The 21,316-nt window shown below is 41.2% G+C and overlaps 2 protein-coding genes across 2 annotated transcripts in view; both read right to left on the bottom strand.

The window, feature by feature from the left end:
- The window catches only part of LOC309552915 (olfactory receptor 5G26-like), a gene marked incomplete at both ends in the record, with an annotated part of 360,843 nt that overhangs the window by 287,564 nt on the left and 51,963 nt on the right, over nucleotides 1-21,316 (bottom strand). The gene's annotated exons all lie outside the window — the stretch shown is intronic.
- LOC309554734 (olfactory receptor 1f45-like) lies at nucleotides 505-1,452 on the bottom strand (the record flags this gene model as incomplete). Its single annotated transcript, XM_082256438.1, has 1 exon — nucleotides 505-1,452. One exon carries the CDS (start codon nucleotides 1,450-1,452, stop codon nucleotides 505-507), a length of 948 nt encoding a protein of 315 aa, XP_082112564.1.

The raw sequence follows: 21,316 nt of genomic DNA, 5'->3' as shown, positions 1-21,316 counted from the left end.
TGTTTTTTGAATTGTTCATATATTACATCTTACACAGATGCATTGGATTCAAAGGGACAAAATTAAATGCTGATTGTTCCAATTTTTTAGACTTGCAACTTTTCACCTGAAAAAAAAAATTCTAGACATATGCTTGTGTCTTAATTCACTATAAAAATATAAATAAGAAAAACTGAAGAACATTTATTTAATTTATTTATTACAGGTACTCATATAGCGCTGACAATTTACGCAGCACTTTACATATATATTGTACATTCAAAGCAGCCCTGCCCTCAAGGAGCTTACAATCTAAGGTCCCTAACTTACATTCATACATACACATACTTGGAGCAAATTTAGATGGCTGTCAATTTACCTACCAGCATGTCTTTGGTGTGTGGGAGGAAACCTGAGTACCCAGGGGAAACCCATGCAGTCACAAGGAGAACATGCAAATGTACCATGGCAGGGATTTGAACCAACAACCCTAGTGCTGCTAAAATGGAAACAAAACGATTATTCTCAAAATTTAAAGCTGTCTGTTTTGAGTTTGATGACAAATTTAAGCAAGGCTTTCTTGATCTCCTGGTTCCTAAGACTATAGATAATGGGGTTCAGCAGTGGTGTCACCACAATATACAGCAAAGACCTATATTTGTTTATGCTCGCTGTGTTGTCATCTCCTGGTACCATGTATACTGTGATCAAAGTTCCATAATAGACACAGACAGTAGCCAGGTGGGAGCTACATGTGGAGAAAGCCTTTTTTCGACCATAAGCAGAAGATATCTTTAGAATAATGAAGAAAATGTACATGTAGGTTATGATTATGAAAGTGAAAGGGCAAAATATCATGAATATGGAAATTACAAAGTCTTGTAGCATCAAACTGGATGTGTCAGAGGTGGACAGCTCCACGACTGGTCCAAAATCACAGAAAAAATTATCAATATAATTAATTCCACAGAAGTTAAATTGAACCACCACCATTATTTCACTTGATATTAATAGGGTAACTAAGAACCAGGAGCCAAGAACCAACTGGAGGCAAACATGAGGGTTCATAAGTGAAGCATAATGCAATGGTTTGCAAACAGCCAAGTATCGATCATAGGACATAACAGCAATCAGAAAACATTGCACAAATCCAAAAATGCCAAAGACATACAACTGAGTAATGCATCCAACAAATGATAGTATTCCTTCTTCAATAAATATAATATCCAGCATCATGGGGACAACACTGGTGGTCAGTAGGACATCTGCTGTGGCCAAGTGCTTCAGGAAGAAGAACATCGGGATTTTAAGATGATCAACAGTTGTTACCAAAATGATAATCAGAAGGTTTCCACCGAGTATGATAAGGTAGGTTAAAAGAAACACAATAAATAATAGAGTTTTAAATTTGGCCAGGCCACGAAACCCAAGTAAACGAATCTGTGTGACCTGAGTCTGATTGACCTCACACATTATTTGTACATAGAAGATAAACCTAAAGCTTCATATATATATATATATGTGTATTTCCCCTGTAAGATACAAATGGAGTATACAATTGTAACATACAAGGAGATCACGATACACAGAGCTTTTCAAAATGAAGGCAGACATTACAGTTACAATACAATTTGGTATAAGAGGAATCAGAGGGCCCTACTCGTTAGAGCTTACAATATAAAAGGGATGATCAAGTGATACAAAAGGTAATAACTGTTGGGGATGAGCTGATGGAGAAAATAAATACATAGTGTATTTGTTAGAAGCAGGATAGTCTTCTTTAAAGAGAAAGGTTTTCAAGGATCGTCTAAAGATGCATAGATCAGGAGATAGTCAGACAGATTGGGGTAGGGAGTGCCAAAGGATGAGAAAAGCTCGGGAGAAGTCCTGGAGGCGGTGACAAGGGAGCTAGAAAGCAGAATATCTTGGGAGGACCAAGGAGAGCAGTTTGATTGATATTTCGATACCAGGTTAGTGATGTAGCTTGTGGGTGGCTTTGTAAGTTGTTGTTAGTACTTCGAATTTCCTGTTGGACTTCCTGTTGGGTGTATATGAAGCTCGGTGCACCAAACAGGAACAGGAAGTCCAATGTACCAATTAGCTGGGGAGGTATATATATCACCTCCAGTGCTGCAGACTGGAAATACGTCTTTGATAACGCCCAAGGGGAGGGCAAAACGCGTAGACGCAATTTCCGGTCTACGACCATTGGCACGTCACTTCCGGGATGGTGGAACGCACGCCAGGACCAAGGAGATATCCCGAGCGCACACCGCGACCAGGAAGGAATACCAGACTTGCCTTTCATTTCATTGCCTGCCTGATTTTATTCTACCAAGTGTGAGTGATACTCTTATGTTTATTCAATAAAATAAAAGCTTTCTTTCCCTACCGGGGCATTGAGAACATCAGACCTCCAGGGATTTCTAACCAGGTTCCCTACCGGAACACAATCCTCTTTGACCCTCTATAGCTGTACAGCCTAGGGGTCATTTAAGTTCGGTAAGTGGATTATCCAAAGGGGGATGACTGGCACATTCCACAGCACTGGATTGATGGCATGATGTTGCACCTTTTTCTGGGCACTTAAGCACCTTGGTGGATCGTTTTATGGACACTTGCTGACCTCACTATTTATTGGACTATCACAGCATTTATTGTATTTTCACCATTTTATTATCACGCTCTATTATTATTCAACACTTTATGATATCCATAATTGGAGTACCATATCTGTGTATTTATGAGCTTGATTTGCACGTGGCACTTTAAGATTATTTATGATCAATTGATATGATTATTATTATTTTAGCACATACCTTTTTGCGCTGTATTTTGGCACTTTACTTGGAATTTTATTTGTTGTATGAGCAGAAACCAGTGGACAGATTGGCAGAGAGGGGAAGCAGACACTGAATGGTTGGTAAGATAGATGAGCATGCAGCATTCATGATGGAATAAAGAGGAGACAGCTGATGTGAAGGTAATCCAATTAGAGGGAGTTGCAGTAATTAAGGCGAGAGATAACCAGGGATTGAATTATAAACTTTGCGGTGTCATTGGTTAAAAAAGGGCACATTCTGGAGATGTTACAGAGGTTGAGGTGGCATGATTTGGGCAGGGATTGGATGTCTGCCTGAAAGGGCAGTTTAGAGTCCAGAGTTACTCCTAGCACCCTGGCATTTGGGGAGGGACTGCTAATTGTGTCATTGATCTTGACAGAGCTTGGTTTTGGATGGATTTAGTTTGAGGAAATGGTGTGAATTCCAGTCTGATATGTCTTTTAGTAAATCAGTGATACGTGAGGAAACTGATGGGGTTTGCTGAGGGGTAGAGAGATAGATCTGGGTGTCATCAGCGCAGAAATTATATTAAAAGACATGAGAAGCTATCAACTGAACCAGGGAGGAGGTGTATTTTGAGAATATGAGAGGTCCAAGGACAGAACCTTGGGGGACCCCAATGGTAAAAGAAATAGGAGAGGACGAAGTAGAGTCGTAAGTGTCACTGAAGGTGCAGTGAGATAGGTAAGATTTGAACCTACAGAAAGTACAGTCACAGAGACCAAGGAGTTTTTTGAGGAGGAGAGGTTGGTCAACTTTATATTTATATGTAAAATAATTTTTTGCAGATATGTTAACCTCCCTGGCGGTATGATTCCTTTGGATTTTAGGTGCTGAAAGCGGTACCATTATTTTGCATGTAATTCTTGTGAATGAGCAGCCCAAACCAATTGTATACATTTATTATATATATATATATATATATATATATATATATATATTATATATATATATATGTATATATATATATATATATATATATATATATATATATATATATATATATATATATATATATATATATATATATATATATATATATATATATATATATATATATATATATATATATATATATATATATATATATATATATATATATATATATATATATGTATACATATATTATGTATACATATATTATATATATATATATATATATATATATATATATATATATATAAATATATATATATATATGTACATATATAGCATATATATATATATATATATATATATATATATATATATATATATATACGTGTACATATATATATATATATGTGTATTTATATATATATATATATATATATATATATATACATATATTTACATAAAAAGTACAGTAAAACTGCAGGAAAGGGCACTGGGGGGCAATGTAATGTGATTTTATTTTATTTTGAACGGTATCAGTGTGTTTGGTTGTTTTACATTCGAATTTGCCGCCGATTCCACCCCCCGGCGGACGTCACGTCGCCGGAGACGGAAGCCGGGGCTCGCAGACGATCGGGAGGAAGCTCCGCCTCCGCACACCGCCCGCATTCTTCCCTGGATCCCGGAGAAAAGGTAAGTAAAACCTCTTCCAGCATCCAGCAATCTTCCTAGCGCTACCCCGAGTGTGGCTCGGGGTTACTGCTTTTGGCTCTAAAATCTAACCCCGAGTCACACTCGGGAATACCGCTAGGAAGGTTAAAACAGAAATTAAAGGCTAGATTGACTTTTAGGAACATGTTACATTTTTAAATTTTCCTGGGAGGAGGGGGGGAGCCCAGGAACCACTGGGTGAAGGTGGCGGGAGGGGGGGGGGTAGCACCTGCTGGGCAGGTAAAAGTGATTGTGCAGCTCCACAGCTGCCCAGATCACTTTACCTAAAAGCTCTGAGCCAGTTGCAGTCATGAGCTTGTTTTGAAAGATTCACTCTTTAGACATACCAGACACATCCAAAGATGCAAACTAGTTATGTAAGGGTAAAATGAAAGCCCAGCTTCAACTGACCATTGTAAGCCCCCCTGGTAGTGTTATATGGGAGGGAGCCACACTGCAAGGGTAACTTCAAATTTGACCAGGAATTTGGCTTTACTGTAGGTAAGGAGGAAAAAAAATGTATAGTATTCACAGCATTATTTTTTTTCTTTTTGGGAAATAATTTACAAAATGTTAAATAAAAGCTGACCATTATAAGTGCATCTGGCAGGGTTATATCATTGTTGCCAATTCTTTTAAGTACTAAAGTGATTGTAAAGTCTTGTTTTTTTTTTTTTAAATAACATACACAGGGCAGCCCAGATCCTCCTCTTCAGGTCCATTTGTACTGCTCCTGGCCCCTCCCTACCATCAAGTGCAGCTCTGTGTGTCCATTCAGACACAGAGCTACTGTTCAGCCCTGCCCTCTCTCTTTCCTAATTAGCTAACTGACTTTGATAAACAGCCGTGGGAGCCAATGGCGCTGCTGTGGGTCCTGAGACCCGTTTCCCGACTGGCTGAAAGGAGAAGCCATGCCATTGGGCATGGAGGAGGAGGGAGGAGACGCAGAAGACTGAGGGGGAAGAAGCCGAAGCCACTGCCACCGCTGCAGTCATTTGCTGCTGCACATGTCCAGATGTCCAGGCATCCAGGCAGGGTGAGTGAGCCGAGGGGTGTCCTGCTAGGGTCCTGCTGTGGTCCTGGAGGGGGGGTGTATGGTGCGTGGCCTGGTGTGGTCTGGGGGGGTGTATGGTGCGGTCTGTCTGCCCCCCCCGGCCCATTGAGCACCAGCCGCCACTGCTGCTTAGGATGTATTTGGACAATTTTTGTCCTCCTGGCAGTGACAAATTTGGAGATTGAACTGCACCATAGAAGGATTTGGAGAATATAAGGATTTAATTTTCACCTGATATAAAATTGCACTTATTTTATACCAACATTTTTTTTCCTAATATTGGAACAATTATTGTATTTTTAACCACTTCTGGACTGGAAGGTTTTTCCCCCTTAATAACCAGGCCATTTTTTTGCGATTCGGCACTGCGTTACTTTAACAGACAATTGCACAGTCATGCCAGGCTGTACCCAAATAAAATGGATGTCCTTTTTTCCCACAAATAGAGCTTTTTTTGGTGGTATTTTATCACCTGTGCGATTTTTCACCCCTGACGACTTCAATCTTGTGACGAAACATGATGGGAGGGACAGGACGTGACGTCACCACACTACTACGGCCGGTCTTGCTGTCTATGTATGCTGAAGCTTGATGTTACATCTGGATTTCTGACATACGATCTATGCTATTTTATCCTTGATGTTTGTAAGTGCAATCTTTTTTAATAAATTTGTTTGTTCCATAATGTATTACACTATGATCCTTTTCTATCCACATATATTGGAATCCTCATGCTTTCTGGAGGTTTGGTCGAATGACTAGTGCTGAGTCTCTACACACTTGGGATATCTATCTAGCATTTCTGGCTTTCCCATTAAGTTGGGAGCCATTTGATTCTGGTAAGCTGCCATCCTCCTCAGTGTTTAGTGTGGTGTTTTTCACATAGCGGAGTTGTCTTTGGAGATTATCCTTCACACATGCTGGGACTGGTGGTGCTTTCTACACATTTTTTTGCTTTAAAACTTTTCATTATTGAACTTTGTTGGATTTTTTATCACTTTATTGTCACATGTATATGGGCTTTTCATGATTTATTATAGCCATTTTGTATTTTTTTGGGATTGATCTGATCACTTTGCACAATCTTTTTATATTTGATAAAAAAATTTATATTTGATTACATTTTTTTTATATATATGAATTAATTGTTTATATATGATTCTATATTCACAATATTTAATTCATTTTTTTTGTGAGCGCTGAACTTTCCTTTATTTTTACTATATAACATTCCCAATTAAAAAAAAAATGTACAAATCTAATTTTTTCATCCTTTTAGGTCAATTTGTGTTCTGCTACATATTTTTGGCAAAACAAATCCCAATAAGCATATTTTGATTGCTTTGCACAAAGTGTCTACAATCTAGGGGAAATAATGATGTCACTTTTTTTTTTACTAGTAATGGTGATGATCTGGGATTTTTAGCAGGACTGCCACATTTCTGTAAACAGATTGGACCCCTAACTGACATTATTACAGTAATCAGTGCTAAAAATATGCCCTGTTACTGTAATATTGACACTGGCAGGGAAAGGGGGTTAACCCAGGGGTGATCAAAGGGTTAAGTGTGAGCCTAGGGGAGTTTTTTCTGTGAGGGGGATGGGCTTGTGGAATCAACACAGAGACCTGTTATCCTAAATAGGAGGATCACAGGCACTCTGTGTTCATTCCAGAGAGAACAACGGTCTGCTGTGTTTTCAACAGCAGACTATCATTTTCTCTCCATTGGGAGTGATCGTGGGTGCCCGGCAGCAATCGTGGCTGCCATCCCCTTGGATCGATTTCCTGGCTGCCTAATGGGGGTGCACGCGTGTGCCCCTCCCCAGGAGCGCTCCCGCGAACCGACGTACCTATACGTTGGTTCATGCAGCCGAGCCAGTCTGCGGCAGTAAATCTGTGGTGTGCGGTCAGCAAGTAGTTAAACTATGTATGTTTTTATTACAGTGTTGTTATATATTGCTTTTAAAGTATCATGTTTTGCAGGACAACTTGTAAATGGAGAGAAAATATAAAAAAGATCTGTAAAAAAAAAAAATAATAATAACAATTCCTGTAACAAATTCTATCCTTATAGATATTACCTACCATGCAGTCATCAGAATACAATATGTTTTGCTTTAGTAGGCCTGTAGGGGTAGGAGAGAAGTAAGCAGCATTAAAAAACGTAAATTGCAGAGAAAAGGGGACATTTGGGAAAAGTCTTGGATATAAAAGTAACTGTAACCAAGGAGAGGGCAAGTTGGCAGATGAGTCTGTACTCAAAGGAATGTCTGGAAACTAACACGCTCATAATTAGGAAGCACAGTTGTGTGAGAGCTTATAAGGTTAAATTCTGATAAAGCAGGCTATAACCTAGCAGATTTATAAATGGAAATTCATAAAAAATTTACACAAAAATGTGTACACATTGTTTTAGTATGCAACAGCTTGAGGAATATTATTTAAAAATATACACCACCTTTTGCAGAACCCCAGTTCTGCCTACCTAGGCAGACTTTACTGGCAATATATTGAGACCAAAGTTCGCCTAGGTAGGCAGGACTGGGGTTCTGCAAAATGTTGTGTATATATTGAACTTGGATGTGGCAAAGAATAGAGACTCATCTTTAATTATTCAAAAGTCGTTCACAATGTTGAATGCTTTTAACATTCAATTTTGGAATCAATGGTCTCATTCTTTACTGAATTTACTTGAGAAAATGATCTTGCTGATATGTTAATTTGACCCCACTAACGATTAGAAAATGTAACAAATATGCTAGAAATTTTGACCTAAATTCTACTAGCGTAGCCAGCTGTACTCTAAAATATGGGTTTACCCAAGGAAATGGTCTTGTTAGTTAGTTAGTTAGTTAGTTATTACATATATATATATATATATATATATATATATATATATATATATATATATATATATTTATTATTAATTATTACAATCTAATTCACTTTGTAAATGCATTTAACTTATTACAGCTCTGTTTTTTATCATAAAATATCAATTTAAACATTTTAAATCATTAGTAGATTGATAGATAAATCACTCTGTTTTATATTTTTGTAATTCCAGAAAAGATACATTGAATCACATTGAGCCCATATGTTGAAATGTAAAACTCTCCTCTTTAAAACAATTCCTGACTTACCTTCCTACAGCACCTTAGGATTGAAATAGGAGTTCTAGAATGGCAATCCATTGTCTTTGTGGGTACCAGAAACAAATACCAATTTTGCCTCTGTATGCATCCCTGATGCTGATGGCTTGTATGACTTTAAAATATACAATGTGTATTAATATTTACATTCCTATATATTGTCAGAATTCTTGGGATGCATGAAGGTTATACTTCTAGAAGAGAAGAGGATCAAAAGACAAATAACTTTTTTAGCGATACTAATATTTTACTTACGGAATGATGTGTTTCTTTTAGAACAGATGGGCATGAGTGTAAATATTTTTCAATTATAGCTCCATTCATTGGAAGGTGTTACAGCAAAGTGTACAATTTCTCAGGTGTTACCCTTATTTATATTGGTAGATGTGACTGGGGAACGTACTGGGGAATTGTCATAATTCTGTGTCTATCCCCAGAGTGTGCAAATGATGAAAGGTCGCTTCTGTGTATGATGCTAATTAATGCCTAGCAAAATCAGCATAAATGCCTTATTCTTACTCTTTATTTGTATTACATAGTACTTGTGTAGTGAAATTTAGATTATAAAACACATTTTAAGTAAAAAAAAATATATAATGTTGGAAAAGGTTTTTTTGATGGGATTTTTTAGGCACCAAATGTGACAAAATAATATAGATTTTTTTTCTCATTTTATTGATACAAAACATTTAAAGACAAAACCATATCATACAAAGCAAAATGTTTTTAAGAGCAGACCACTAAATATTGTAGTCGTGTGACAATAAACAAATCGACCACCATTATTTATATACTGTATAGCATGGAGGTCCCGATGCATTTCAACTCCAAAGAGTCTTCATCAGGGAAACAAAACGCATGGTGATTTCTACAATGTGAGCAAAAAAACAAAAGATATACACATAATATTACAAGAGATGTTATTGAGTATAATATCATGTATAGTGATAACAAAAAAAGGTGAAACCAGGAACTTTCCATCCAAGTTCTCCCCATAGCGTATAATGATATGAATGCAGGGGACACAATGAGTGTCAGACCAAATGATGTATACTACTCAAAAACACCTAAAATGTTTAAAGTATTTAGGATCCTAAGGTAATGGTGCTCACAAAAAAGAGTTCAGTAGCCCACAAAAACTTTACACTAGAAAGGATGAAAAAATGAAAAAATAGTATACAAAAACTGTTCATATAGAAATTGTGTGGAAAGGGAGAAACATGGCCAAAGCACCCATACAGCACTATGCTAGCCAAAGGCAGCCAAAATGCATGAAAAGGCAGCACCTCAAGCCAGCACCAAAAAACTTTAAAGGAATTGTCACAATGCCCATGACATAAAGAACAACAGAGTGGGTTAAGGGGCTAAAAGAGGAACATCTATGGCATTTTTTATAACAAAAATAAATACCAAGTGATATACCACAATAATAAAGCTTGAATAAAGATATATGGTCCCCAAGGCTTACCAGTGCTGCACATGAGTAAGGCATATTTCAAACAACCAGCATGGAGGACAGTGGGCATTGCAATGCATCAACACCACCCGCATCTTTTATAAGGAATCCCAAATCAGGTGTTATTGTTAAGCCAATAAAAATAATTTAAATTAGGTCTGCACCTGCTATTCGAAAGCATAAAGATTACCATTCCTGCATGAAATAAAATGTTTCGGACAGGATCAGGTCTCTGCACTGCTATATATTGAAGACAGAGTCCCCTTCCAGCACCCCTGCCCTCCCAGCAGCCGCAAATGTGAACTTCTGGTCTCTCACGACATCGCTTCTGGTGTGGCATGTTGACATTGATCCCTGTCTCCCATTACCAGGGAGAGGCACTGACACATGTAGAGCCCCCTGAACCAATGTCACAACAGTTAAGTAAAGATTGGGGGGTGATATGTGCGCTGTCACTTGAGTATTCAAATAGGAGGAATTCCTAGAATGTATTGCAGCTGATAATGATAATGAGATTAGGATAAAATCCAATCCCACCTGCAGCCAGCCCTGGTAAATTCACTAAATACCAATCAATATCAAATCGCAAAAGTGAGTCGGCGCTGGTGGGAAACAATCTCAGAAGGGGCTCAAAAGTGAGTTCCCTATTCGCATACGTGTAGTACAATCTTCTTCTGATAAAATATGGTGGGAATTATCATTTACACAATTCTGTAAAAATTGTGAGAATATATAAAAACTGCTAAAATGACAATGTAAATCCGATTGTGAAAAAGTCTAGTAAATTCCGAATCATAAAGGCTTAGTATCCGGATCCTAAAACAAATGGTGTATGTATCTTCAATAAAAAATATACAGATAAAATTCTGAATCCTAAAATATGTGTCCAACTCTTACAAACAGAAATATTTCTGATAAAAGTTATAAAAAGGTATGTATCCAAATCCTAAAACCAATGGTGTATCCGTCTTCAATAAATAGATCAATAATAGTAAAATCCGAATCGTGACAACTATGTATCCAAATAATACAACAGAAATATTTCTGATAAAAGTTATAAAAAAGGTATGTATCCAAATCCTAAAACCACTGGTGTATCCGTCTTCAATAAATAGATGAATAATAGTAATATCCGAATCGTGACAACTATGTATCCGAATCATACAACAGAAATAATTCTGATAAAAGTTATAAAAAAGGTATGTATCCAAATCCTAAAACCACTGGTATATCCGTCTTCAATAAATAGATCAATAATAGTAAGATCCGAATCGTGACAAGTATGTATCCGAATCATACAACATATATATACGTATCTTACCAACAGAAATATTTCTGAAAAAAGTTATAAAAAGGTATGTATCCAAATCCTAAAACCAATGGTGTATCCGTCTTTAATAAATAATAATGCTTCTATACCTACACAGCTCAATTCGGATCACATTACTGGATGTTCACAAGTTTCCTCATGTCACAACAGTGCGAACTGGATGGATAGAGATGGATAGAGATGGAAGGGAACAACCACCAATAAAGCCGGGAGGAAAAAAACTTCCCCACTCGACAAAGCTGAAGATCGTTGTTTGAGGGCTACACTTGCCAGTCATTTAATCAAACCACCTAGGGAAAACAGGGAGAAAAGGAGAAGTTCCTGTCACGACAGAGAAACAGATGTGCATAAAAAAAAAAAAAACATTATTTAAAAACTGTTTACATGAGATGTTTCAATTTTTCTGAGATGAAGCCCACTAAAAAATGTTTCAAGCTCAATATCTCATTCAACTCAGGCAGGTCTGTAGCTTTTAGACATAAATCCAAAAGGCTTTCCTTTATAGTAATACCTTGTTCCAATCCCCACCCTGCGAGTTGAGGGAGAAACAATCAAGGGCCCAGGATACTAATTTTGGCATATGGTAATGATGTATAGAAACAATGCCAATAGGATTATAGGAGATGGAGCATGATGGTAAGTGATCTGGGGTCTCTATGGAATACATTTCATGACTCTAGAATCAGATGCTAGAAGATGCCAGTATTTCCCAATACATTTGGTTATCAGTAGAGTTGAGCGGACACCTGGATGTCCGTGTTCGGCGGGTTCGGCCGAACTTGAAAAAAAAGTCCGGGTCCGTGACCCGGACTTTTTCCGAACTTTACCCGGACACCGAACCCCATTGAAGTCAATGGGGACCCAAACTTTCAGGCACTAAAATGGCTCTAAAAAAACAATGGAAAGGGCTAGAGTGCTGCAAATGGCAGCAAAATGTAGTTAAGAGCATGGCAAGTGCTCTGCACCAAATGTGGATAGGGAAATAACTTAAAACAACAAAACAAACAGAAAAATAAAACAATTTTCTTCATCTGTGAAGGACGAGGCCCATATGGAGTAGGAGGGAGGTTGAGGTGGCGGTGGATGTGGCGGTGTAGGTGGAAGCGGCGGTGGAGAGGGACGAGGTAGCCAACACTGCCTTTTTTTTTTGTCATTTTCAATGAGGGTATACCCCAAGAGAGTGAGAAAGATCAAAAATAGAACAATGGCTGGGTAAGGTCGGTATCCATCTCTATTCTGCACAAGGTACGGAAAAATCCTGTGGGATCCATGCCTGGTTAATTTTAATGAATGTGAGCTTGTCCACATTGTCTCTGGACAGGCGGCTGCGCTTGTCTGTGATAACGCCCCCAGCCGTGCTAAATACACGTTCAGATAATACACTGGCTGCAGGGCACGCCAGCACCTCCAAGGCATAAAAGGGCAAGCTCAGGCCATGTGCCCAATTTGGAGACCCAGAAGTTGAAGGGGGCAGACCCATCATTCACTACATGTAGGCGTGTGCACACATACTGCTCCACCATGTTGGTGAAATGCTGCCTCTTGCTAAGACGTTCCATATGAGCTGCTGGTGCTGCTGTTTGTTGTGGCGTGCTGACAGAGCTTTTCCACATTTCGGCCATGCTAACCCTGCCTTCTGAGGTGCTGGTGGTGCCGCTGTCAGGTGGGAATGCCAGCAGCATTGCATCTACCAGCGTGCGGTTGTACTCGCGCATCTTGCGATCACGCTCCAGTGAGTGAATTAAGGACGGTACGTTGTCCTTGTAATGGGGATCCAGCAGCGTGGCCACCCAGTAATCAGCACAAGTTAGAATGTGGGCAACTCGGCGGTCGTTGTGGAGACACTGCAGCATTGAATCGTTCATGTGTGCCAGGCTGCCCAGAGGCAACGAAAGGCTGTCCTCTGTGGGAGGTGTATCGTCTGTGTCCTCTGTATCCCCCCAGCCACACACCAGTGATGGCCATGAGTTGGCCTGGGTGCCACCCTGCTGTGAACATGGTTCCATCTCCTCCTCCATCTCCTCCTCCTCATCCTCCAGAACTGTGCCCCTGCTGGACAATTGTGTATCTGGCGTTTGTGGGTGCAGGAACCCACCCTCGGAGCCACTTGTGAATGACTGCCCTGAAAGCCTTGGAAATGATCCCTCTTCCTCCTCCTCCTCCAGTGCCACATCCTCTTCCATCATCGCCCAAATCGTTTTTTGAAGGAGGCATAGAAGTGGGATAGTTAAGTTGACAACGGCGTCATCTGCACTGGCCATGTTGGTGGAGTACTAAAAACAGCGCAACAAGACACACAGGTCTTGCATGGAGGCCCAGTTATTGGTGGTGAAGTGGTGCTGTTCCGCAGAGCGACTCACGCGTGAGTGCTGCAGCTGAAACTCCACTATGGCCTGCTGCTGCTCGCACAGTCTTTCCAGCATGTGCAAGGTGGAGTTCCACCTTGTGGGCACGTCACATATGAGGCGGTGAGCTGCACGCTGACGGGCGAGCAGCAGCAGGGTGAGAATGCCGAAAGTGCGCAAGACGGCCCGCACTTTCTGCAGCAGCTCTGACATATCGGGGTAATTTTTAAGGAACCTCTGCACCACCAAATTCAGCACATGCGCCAGGCAAGGGATGTGCGTCAAACCGGCTAGGCCCAGGGCTGCTATGAGATTTCGCCCGTTATCGCACAACACCAGGCTGGGCTTGAGGCTCGCTGGCAGCAACCACTCATCGGTCTGCTGTTTCATGTTCCTCCACAACTCCTGCGCGGTGTGTGGTTTTTTCCCCCAAACAGGCAAGTTTTAAAACTGCCTGCTGTCGTTTACCCCTGGCTGTGCTGAAGATGGTGGCGAAGGTGTTACGCTGACCGGATGAGGAGGCGGTAGAGGATGAGGAAGCGGAGTAGGAGGAGTTAGGAACAGGAGGAAAACTGAAGCGCCCTGCAATCCTCGGTGGTGGAAGGACATGCGCCAAATTGCTATCCGCCTCAGGCCCAGCCGCCACTGCATTTACCCAGTGTGCCGTTAGGGAGATATAACGCCCCTGACCGTGCTTACTGGTCCACGTATCGGTCGTTAGGTGGACCTTGGCACAGATGGCGTTGCGCAGTGCACACCTGATTTTTCCCCCACTTGGTTGTGCAGGGAAGGGATGGCTTGCCTGGAAAAGTAGTGGCGGCTGGGCACGACGTACTGTGGGACAGCCACCGACATAAGGCTTTTAAAACTGTGCGCCTCCACCAGACAGAATGACAGCATTTCCAAGGCCAAGAATTTTGAAATGCTGGCATTCAGGGCCAGGGATCGCGGGTGGGTAGGGGGGTACTTCCTCTTCCTCTCAAGTGTTTGGGAGATGGAAAGCTGAACACTTCCACGGGACATTGTGGAGATGGTTGGTGACCCAGGTGGTGGTGTTGCTGACAGATCCTCTGTTTGCGGGGTGGCAGGTGCCGGTATCACTACAGAGGTGGATGAAGAGGCCGAGACTGCAGCAGAAGAGGAAGCAGGAGGAGCCAGAGACCTTTCTTGGTTTTGAAGGTGTCTACTCCACTGCAGCTCGTGCTTTGCACTTAGATGCCTGATCATGCAAGTTGTTAGGAACACTCCCTGTGCACACTGAAGTGCTGTCATGAATCTGCCACTAAAGAGTTAACTTAGTGAAGACTAATTGCACTAATTGGCAAAAAGCTGGCCTATTTAAACACCTCAGGAACACTGAGCCTTTGCTGTCTTGTCTGCAGCTTTACCTGTACTTCCTGATCCTGAACCTGCTGTTTCTTGTTGACTTCCTGATCGACCTCCCAGCTTGTCCACTACTTCGTCTGCTTGCTGCCCGCCCTGACCTTGACTCGTTCCTGTGACCACTCTTCTGCCTTATCCTTGTCGGCTTATCTGCTTCAGATTCTGGACTTATTCACCTCCTGGTGGGGCAACCCTGAGGACCGCAACCTGGTGTTCAGCACGCAGCAAAATCCATCCTCACCATCAGAGGCCCTGGTGAAAACCTGCTGTCACTTAGACTCCGCACCTCAGACTAGCCTGTGTCTACCACCAGTGTGACCCATCCGTCTTCCTTTTGTACCAGATCCCACGAGGCTACCTCTGCACATCAGGCTCAGCCACCAGCACCATTACACAGGTTGTGCTCAGGTTGAAAAGGTTTATGCCTTTGCTCAGGCTCTGATTGCACAGGGTGCAAACCACTCGTGTCCTGTCATCAGCACATTGTCTGAAGAACTTTCACGCTAGAGAACTCCTTTGAGCTGGCTTTGGTGCGCTCGGCCCCTTGCTGCGTTGGGCAGTAGCAGGCGTAGTGTCTAGGGCACGGCCGCTCCGCTTCTGCACCCTGCTCCCTCTTCTGCTGTGCTGGTGGCTCTGTGCGACCACCTCCTCTTCCTCCAAACTACTCAGGTCACCTGCATGACCTTCATTCCATGTGGGGTTGAGGACCTCATCGTCCTCCACATCATCTTCCACCCAGTCTTCACCCCTGTCCTCCTTGTCGGTCTCCAAAATTCTGAGTGCCGCAGCAGTTGGCACCTGCGTTTCGTCATCATCGGAGACGTGCTGCGATGGTCCTTCCATGTACTCATCTTGAGAAATAAGTGGTTGGGCATCGCTGCACTCAATCTCTTCCACTTCTGGGGCAGGGCTAGGTGGATGGCCATAGGAAACCCTGCTGACAGAGTCATCAAAAAGAAGAAGAGACTGCTGCATGACTTGGGGCTCAGACTGCTTGCCTGATTTTCAAGGGGGTGAGGTGAAAGACGGTTGGACATCGGCTGCAAGTGCCAACTCTGACCTTTCTGCAGTAGACTGGGTGGGAGACAATGTGAAGGAACTGGAGGCACTGTCAGCAGCAAACCAATCTACTCTCGCCTCTACTTGTTCTGGCCTCAACACTTGTAGAGGCGCATGATGCCCTACCAAATACTGCTGCAGGTTCTGTGGCCAACTCACACTTGAGGAAGGTGTTTCACTTGTGCGTGTAGCTGGCACAGATCGACCACGTCCTCTCCGTGCAACAGGAGCTCTACCAGCAGCACCACGACCCAGGCCATGGCCCCTATTTGACGGTCTCCTCATATTTCTGTAATTTATGATCTTGCCCTAGAAAGGTGTTTATTGAATAGTGGAACAAAACAACAACAGTATCGCACGGATGTCAAATATGCAAACTATGCCGCAATTTAATTTTTTTTACCCCAAAGGGTGTTTATTAAATAGCGGAATAGAAAAACAGTATACAAATACAATGGGTGTATCTCACAGTCAAATATGCAAAGTATGCCGCAATTTAATTTTTTTCACCTCAAAAGGGTGTATATTGAATAGCGGAGTAGAAAAAAGTATATAAAACGGTGTATCTCACACGTACAAACACAGACTAGGCCCCAATTAAAATTTTTTGTACCCTAAAGGGAGGATGAGGAAGAGGAGTAGGAGGAGTTTGGAACAGGAGGCAAACTGAAGCGCCCTGCAATCCTCAGGGGTGGAATGAGATGCGCCAAACAAATTTAAAAGGTGTATCTCACACGTACCGATACAGACTATGCCGCAATTAAATTTTTTTCACCCCAAAAGGGTGTATATTGAATAGCGGAATAGAAAAAAGTATATAGAAAGGTGTATCTCACACGTAAGGATACAGACTATGCCGCAATTTAATTTTTTTCACCCCAAAAGGGTGTATATTGAATAGTGCAATTTAATTTTTTTTACCCCAAAAGGGTGTAGATTGAATAGCGGAATAGAAAATATGATATAAAAAGGTGTATCTCACACGTACAAACCCAGACTAGGCCCTGATTACAATTTTTTGTACCCTAAAGGCAGGATGAGGAGTAGGAGGAGTTCGGAACAGGAGGCAAACTGAATCACCCTGCAATCCTCGGCGGTGGAAGATGCGCCCCAAAAATTTGGAAGGTGTATCTCACACGTACCGATACAGACTATGCCGCAATTTAATTTTTTTTACCCCAAAAGGGTGTAGATTGAATAGCGGAATAGAAAATATGATATAAAAAGGTGTATCTCACACGTACACACCCAGACCAGGCCCCGATTACAATTCTTTGTACCCTAAAGGCAGGATGAGGAGTAGGAGGAGTTCAGAACAGGAGGCAAACTAAAGCACCCTGCAATCCTCGGCGGTGGAAGATGTGCCCCAAAAATTTGGAAGGTGTATCTCACACGTACCGATACAGACTATGCCGCAATTTAATTTTTTTCACCCCAAAAGGGTGTATATTGAATAGCGGAATAGAAAAAAGGATATAAAACGGTGTATCTCACACGTACAAACACAGACTAGGCCCCGATTACAATTTTTTGTACCCTAAAGGCAGGATGAGGATGAGGAAGAGCAGTAGGAGGAGTTCGGAACAGGAGGCAAACTGAAGCGCCCTGCAATCCTCGGTGGTGGAAGATGCGCCAAAAACATTTAAAAGGTGTATCTCACACGTACCGATACAGACTATGCCGCAATTAAATTTTTTTTACCCCAAAATTGTGTATATTGAATAGTGGAATAGAAAAAAGTATATAAAACGGTGTATCTCACACGTACAAACACAGACTAGGCCCCAATTAAATTTTTTTGTACCCTAAAGGGAGGATGAGGAAGAGGAGTAGGAGGAGTTCGGAACAGGAGGCAAACTGAAGCAATACAGACTATGCCGCAATTTAATTTTTTTTTACCCCAAAAGGGTGTATATTGAATAGCAGAATAGAAAAAAGTATATAAAAAGGTGTATCTCACACGTACCGATACAGACTATGCCACAATTTAATTTTTTTCACCCCAAAAGGGTGTATATTGAATAGCGGAATAGAAAAAAGTATATAAAATTGGTGATTTTTCAATAGCACATGTGAATACAGCAGTGTCTTATGTTTTATGTCACGGTCAGCAGCAGGCTATGAAGGGAAAAAAAAAAAAAAAATCCCCTTTAAATTTGTAATTTTTAAATAGCAGATTAGAACAGCACTCTGTAGTAAAATATAGCTGAACGCTGCACACAACAGACTGATAAAAATATTTTTTTTCTCCCTCCTCCTCAGTGGGCTCAAGTGAGGGCAAAAAGATTGTTCACTGCACCACCCCCCACACAGCAAAATCGATGTAGATCGCTAACGGACGATTGTTCTGTCCTGTGTCTCCTAATCTCTCCCTGCCTACTCTCTCCAGCCTGTCCCTAAAATGCTCTTCTATCTTTCCCTGCCTACACTCCGACCTGTCCCTGCATTCTTTTCGGGCACAATGTTTTTTTTCCCTGTCTGTCCCTAATCAGCAGCAGCCAGCATCGTTGTGTGTGCTCTCTCCCTACACTAGAGCAGACTGACGCACAACGCGCTGTGTCTCTAGCTTATAAAGACCTGGGTCACATGCTTCAGCTGGCCAATCACAGCCATGCCATTAGTAGGCATGGCTGTGATGGCTTCTATGGCACACCAGTTAAACGCTTGTTGATTGGCTGTTGAAAGCCCGCCATTAAAAGCACACCATTACATACAAAACAGAAAATAAAATTACCGAACACAGATTTTAAACCCGAACATACAGTAAAGTTTTCGGGTCCGTGTCCGGGTAACAAAAATCCAATTATCCGGTACGAATAATACAGTCCATGTTCGCTCAACACTAGTTATCAGGGAATGCTTATTATTATTATTAGCGGGGACCTGTTGTGCCCATTCTAAGCCAATTTGTACTTGAGGCAGTGGAACGTTTGTTCTTGCTATCTGATGAGTTTTCAGTATAAGCAGAACATATTCTCACTTGGTTGAGATACATAGACAACATTCTTTTGTTTTGGGACAGTTCGGTAGAATTGTTGAAGAAATGTATGTAATCCATAAATAACATTTTTCGATGTTGAAGAAAAGATAAACCAGGAAGGCTTACTCACCAGTAATTTATTCCACAAACCTACAGCAGGAAATACTATACCGAGGGCCAACAATTTTCAACCCTAGCCAATAATTAGATCTATCCCATATTTGCAGTACTTGTCAGCATTACCTTGGTACCTCAAGATGAAGATGCTCCCTCAAAAAAAGTGTTTTTGCTGAAGTCATGGCAAACTTTTCTACATTTGCATGGGTGGTGGGTGTATAGAAATCCTAGGCATAGGATGTTTATATGTAGGTACGTTGGCAAGCCTTGCTTTTGGAAAACTCTAAATAGATCATTTTTCCTGTTTAACGAAGCGTAAAATAAATTTTAACAGCCTTCTTTGCTATAACGGTCTCTACTGTTCTGGAAAGACTTCCCACATGATTGTGTATGTGGGAATTTGTGCCTATTTTTGAGGTCAGGTACCGATGTTGGATAAGAAAATCTGGCTAGCAATTGACATTCTTTATCTTCATAGTTGGTGTTCTGTAGGGTTGAAGTTACGGCTCTGTACAGGCCACTGGAGTTCCTCTATACTAAACTTACAAATATAGAGTACATCAAAGTATTTCTTTATTAATGAGGAGTAAAAAATCCACAAAGCCCAAACATAGCGCCCAAACACGATTAAGGTTTATAGGAGTTGAATCTTATACATTTTTACTGGCCTTTTTCAAAGTCAACTTGCAAGTTTTCTAGAAAAAGGGTATGGGTAGCTGGACACTGCCATGGGGTATATGAGCCAATGCAAAAAAAAAATAAATAAATAAACAAATAAATAAATGCAAATAGAGATGGCCTTGCGGTTCGCCCGGCGGTCGGTTCGCGGCAAATTTTGCTTGTTCGCAAATTTGCAAAAAGTCGGACTTTTGCCGATGTTCGCGAATATGTCCCTGCAGCCATTTTCTTTTTCATTCAGAAGAACTTTGACCCATGACACAGCTGTCAGGTGGAACGCGACAGCCAATTGAAACATTCCAGCACATGGACAGTCCCCCTACCCTATAAATAGACCCGATCTGGCGGCCATTTCACATTCCACTTTCTGCCAGTGTAGGGAGAGGTCTGCTGTGCTCAATAGGGAGAGTTTGCTAGACACATATAGTGCTGTGAAGATCCACAAAAGTCCTTTTCAGGGCTGGTATTTCGGTATAGGCCTTCTACAGTCTCTTTTCAGGTTAGGGTCCTAGGGACAGGTATCCAGTGGTTGCTTTAGGGGCAGTTAGAGATCGGCTGCAGTCACAAATCGCTCTGTCAATGTCCACAAAAGTCCTTTCCAGGGCTGGTATTTCGGTATAGGTCTAGTATCTTTTGAGCTTAGGGAGAGGTATCCTGTGATTGCTGTAGGGGCAGTTAGAGATCAGCTGCAGTCACACACAAATCGCTAATTTTGATCTCACACAAATCGCTATATCAATGTCCACAAAAGTCATTTAAGGTGCTTTAATGTCATTTTAGGGTCTATTACAATCTTTTTACTATAGGGGCAGGTATCCAGTGGTTGTCACAGATGTGTGAATGGACCCTTTATGTATTAGACAATGTATTTACTGGCTGCTGACAGTTCTGGCTGATTTATGAAAAAAAAATATATATTTTTTGCTGTAAAAAAAATAAAACATTTAGGGCAACTTTTTCAATTGCAATACTTCTGTTATGACATTGTCCATGTGCTGGGACTATTTGTGCACAGCTAGTATGTGTTTTGTGGCTGCAAATATGACCTAAAGGTTTTTAAAGTTCTCCTCTAATTAAAGTCAATGGGGCCCGCTGCGAACTCGCGGTTCGCTGACTTTTGAGAAAATTTGCTGCTGGCGTTTGCGAACCGCCCTGGCCGATAATCGTCCATCACTAAACGCAAATACACTTTTCCTTTACATACCTTTGTTGGGAGATGCCTGCATGTGAAATAGCACACCTGTAGGATGTGCTCTAACAAAAGTGACATTTAAAAAAATATTTATACCAAGAATAATCAGAATAGTGGACTTTTAGGGTACCCACACATAATGACATACTGTATATGTAAAAGC

Source organism: Pelophylax lessonae, assembly GCF_965119305.1.
Source record: "Pelophylax lessonae genome assembly, chromosome: 4".
NCBI classification, from domain to species: Eukaryota; Metazoa; Chordata; class Amphibia; order Anura; family Ranidae; genus Pelophylax; species Pelophylax lessonae.
This window is presented reverse-complemented; position numbering and strand designations above follow the sequence as displayed.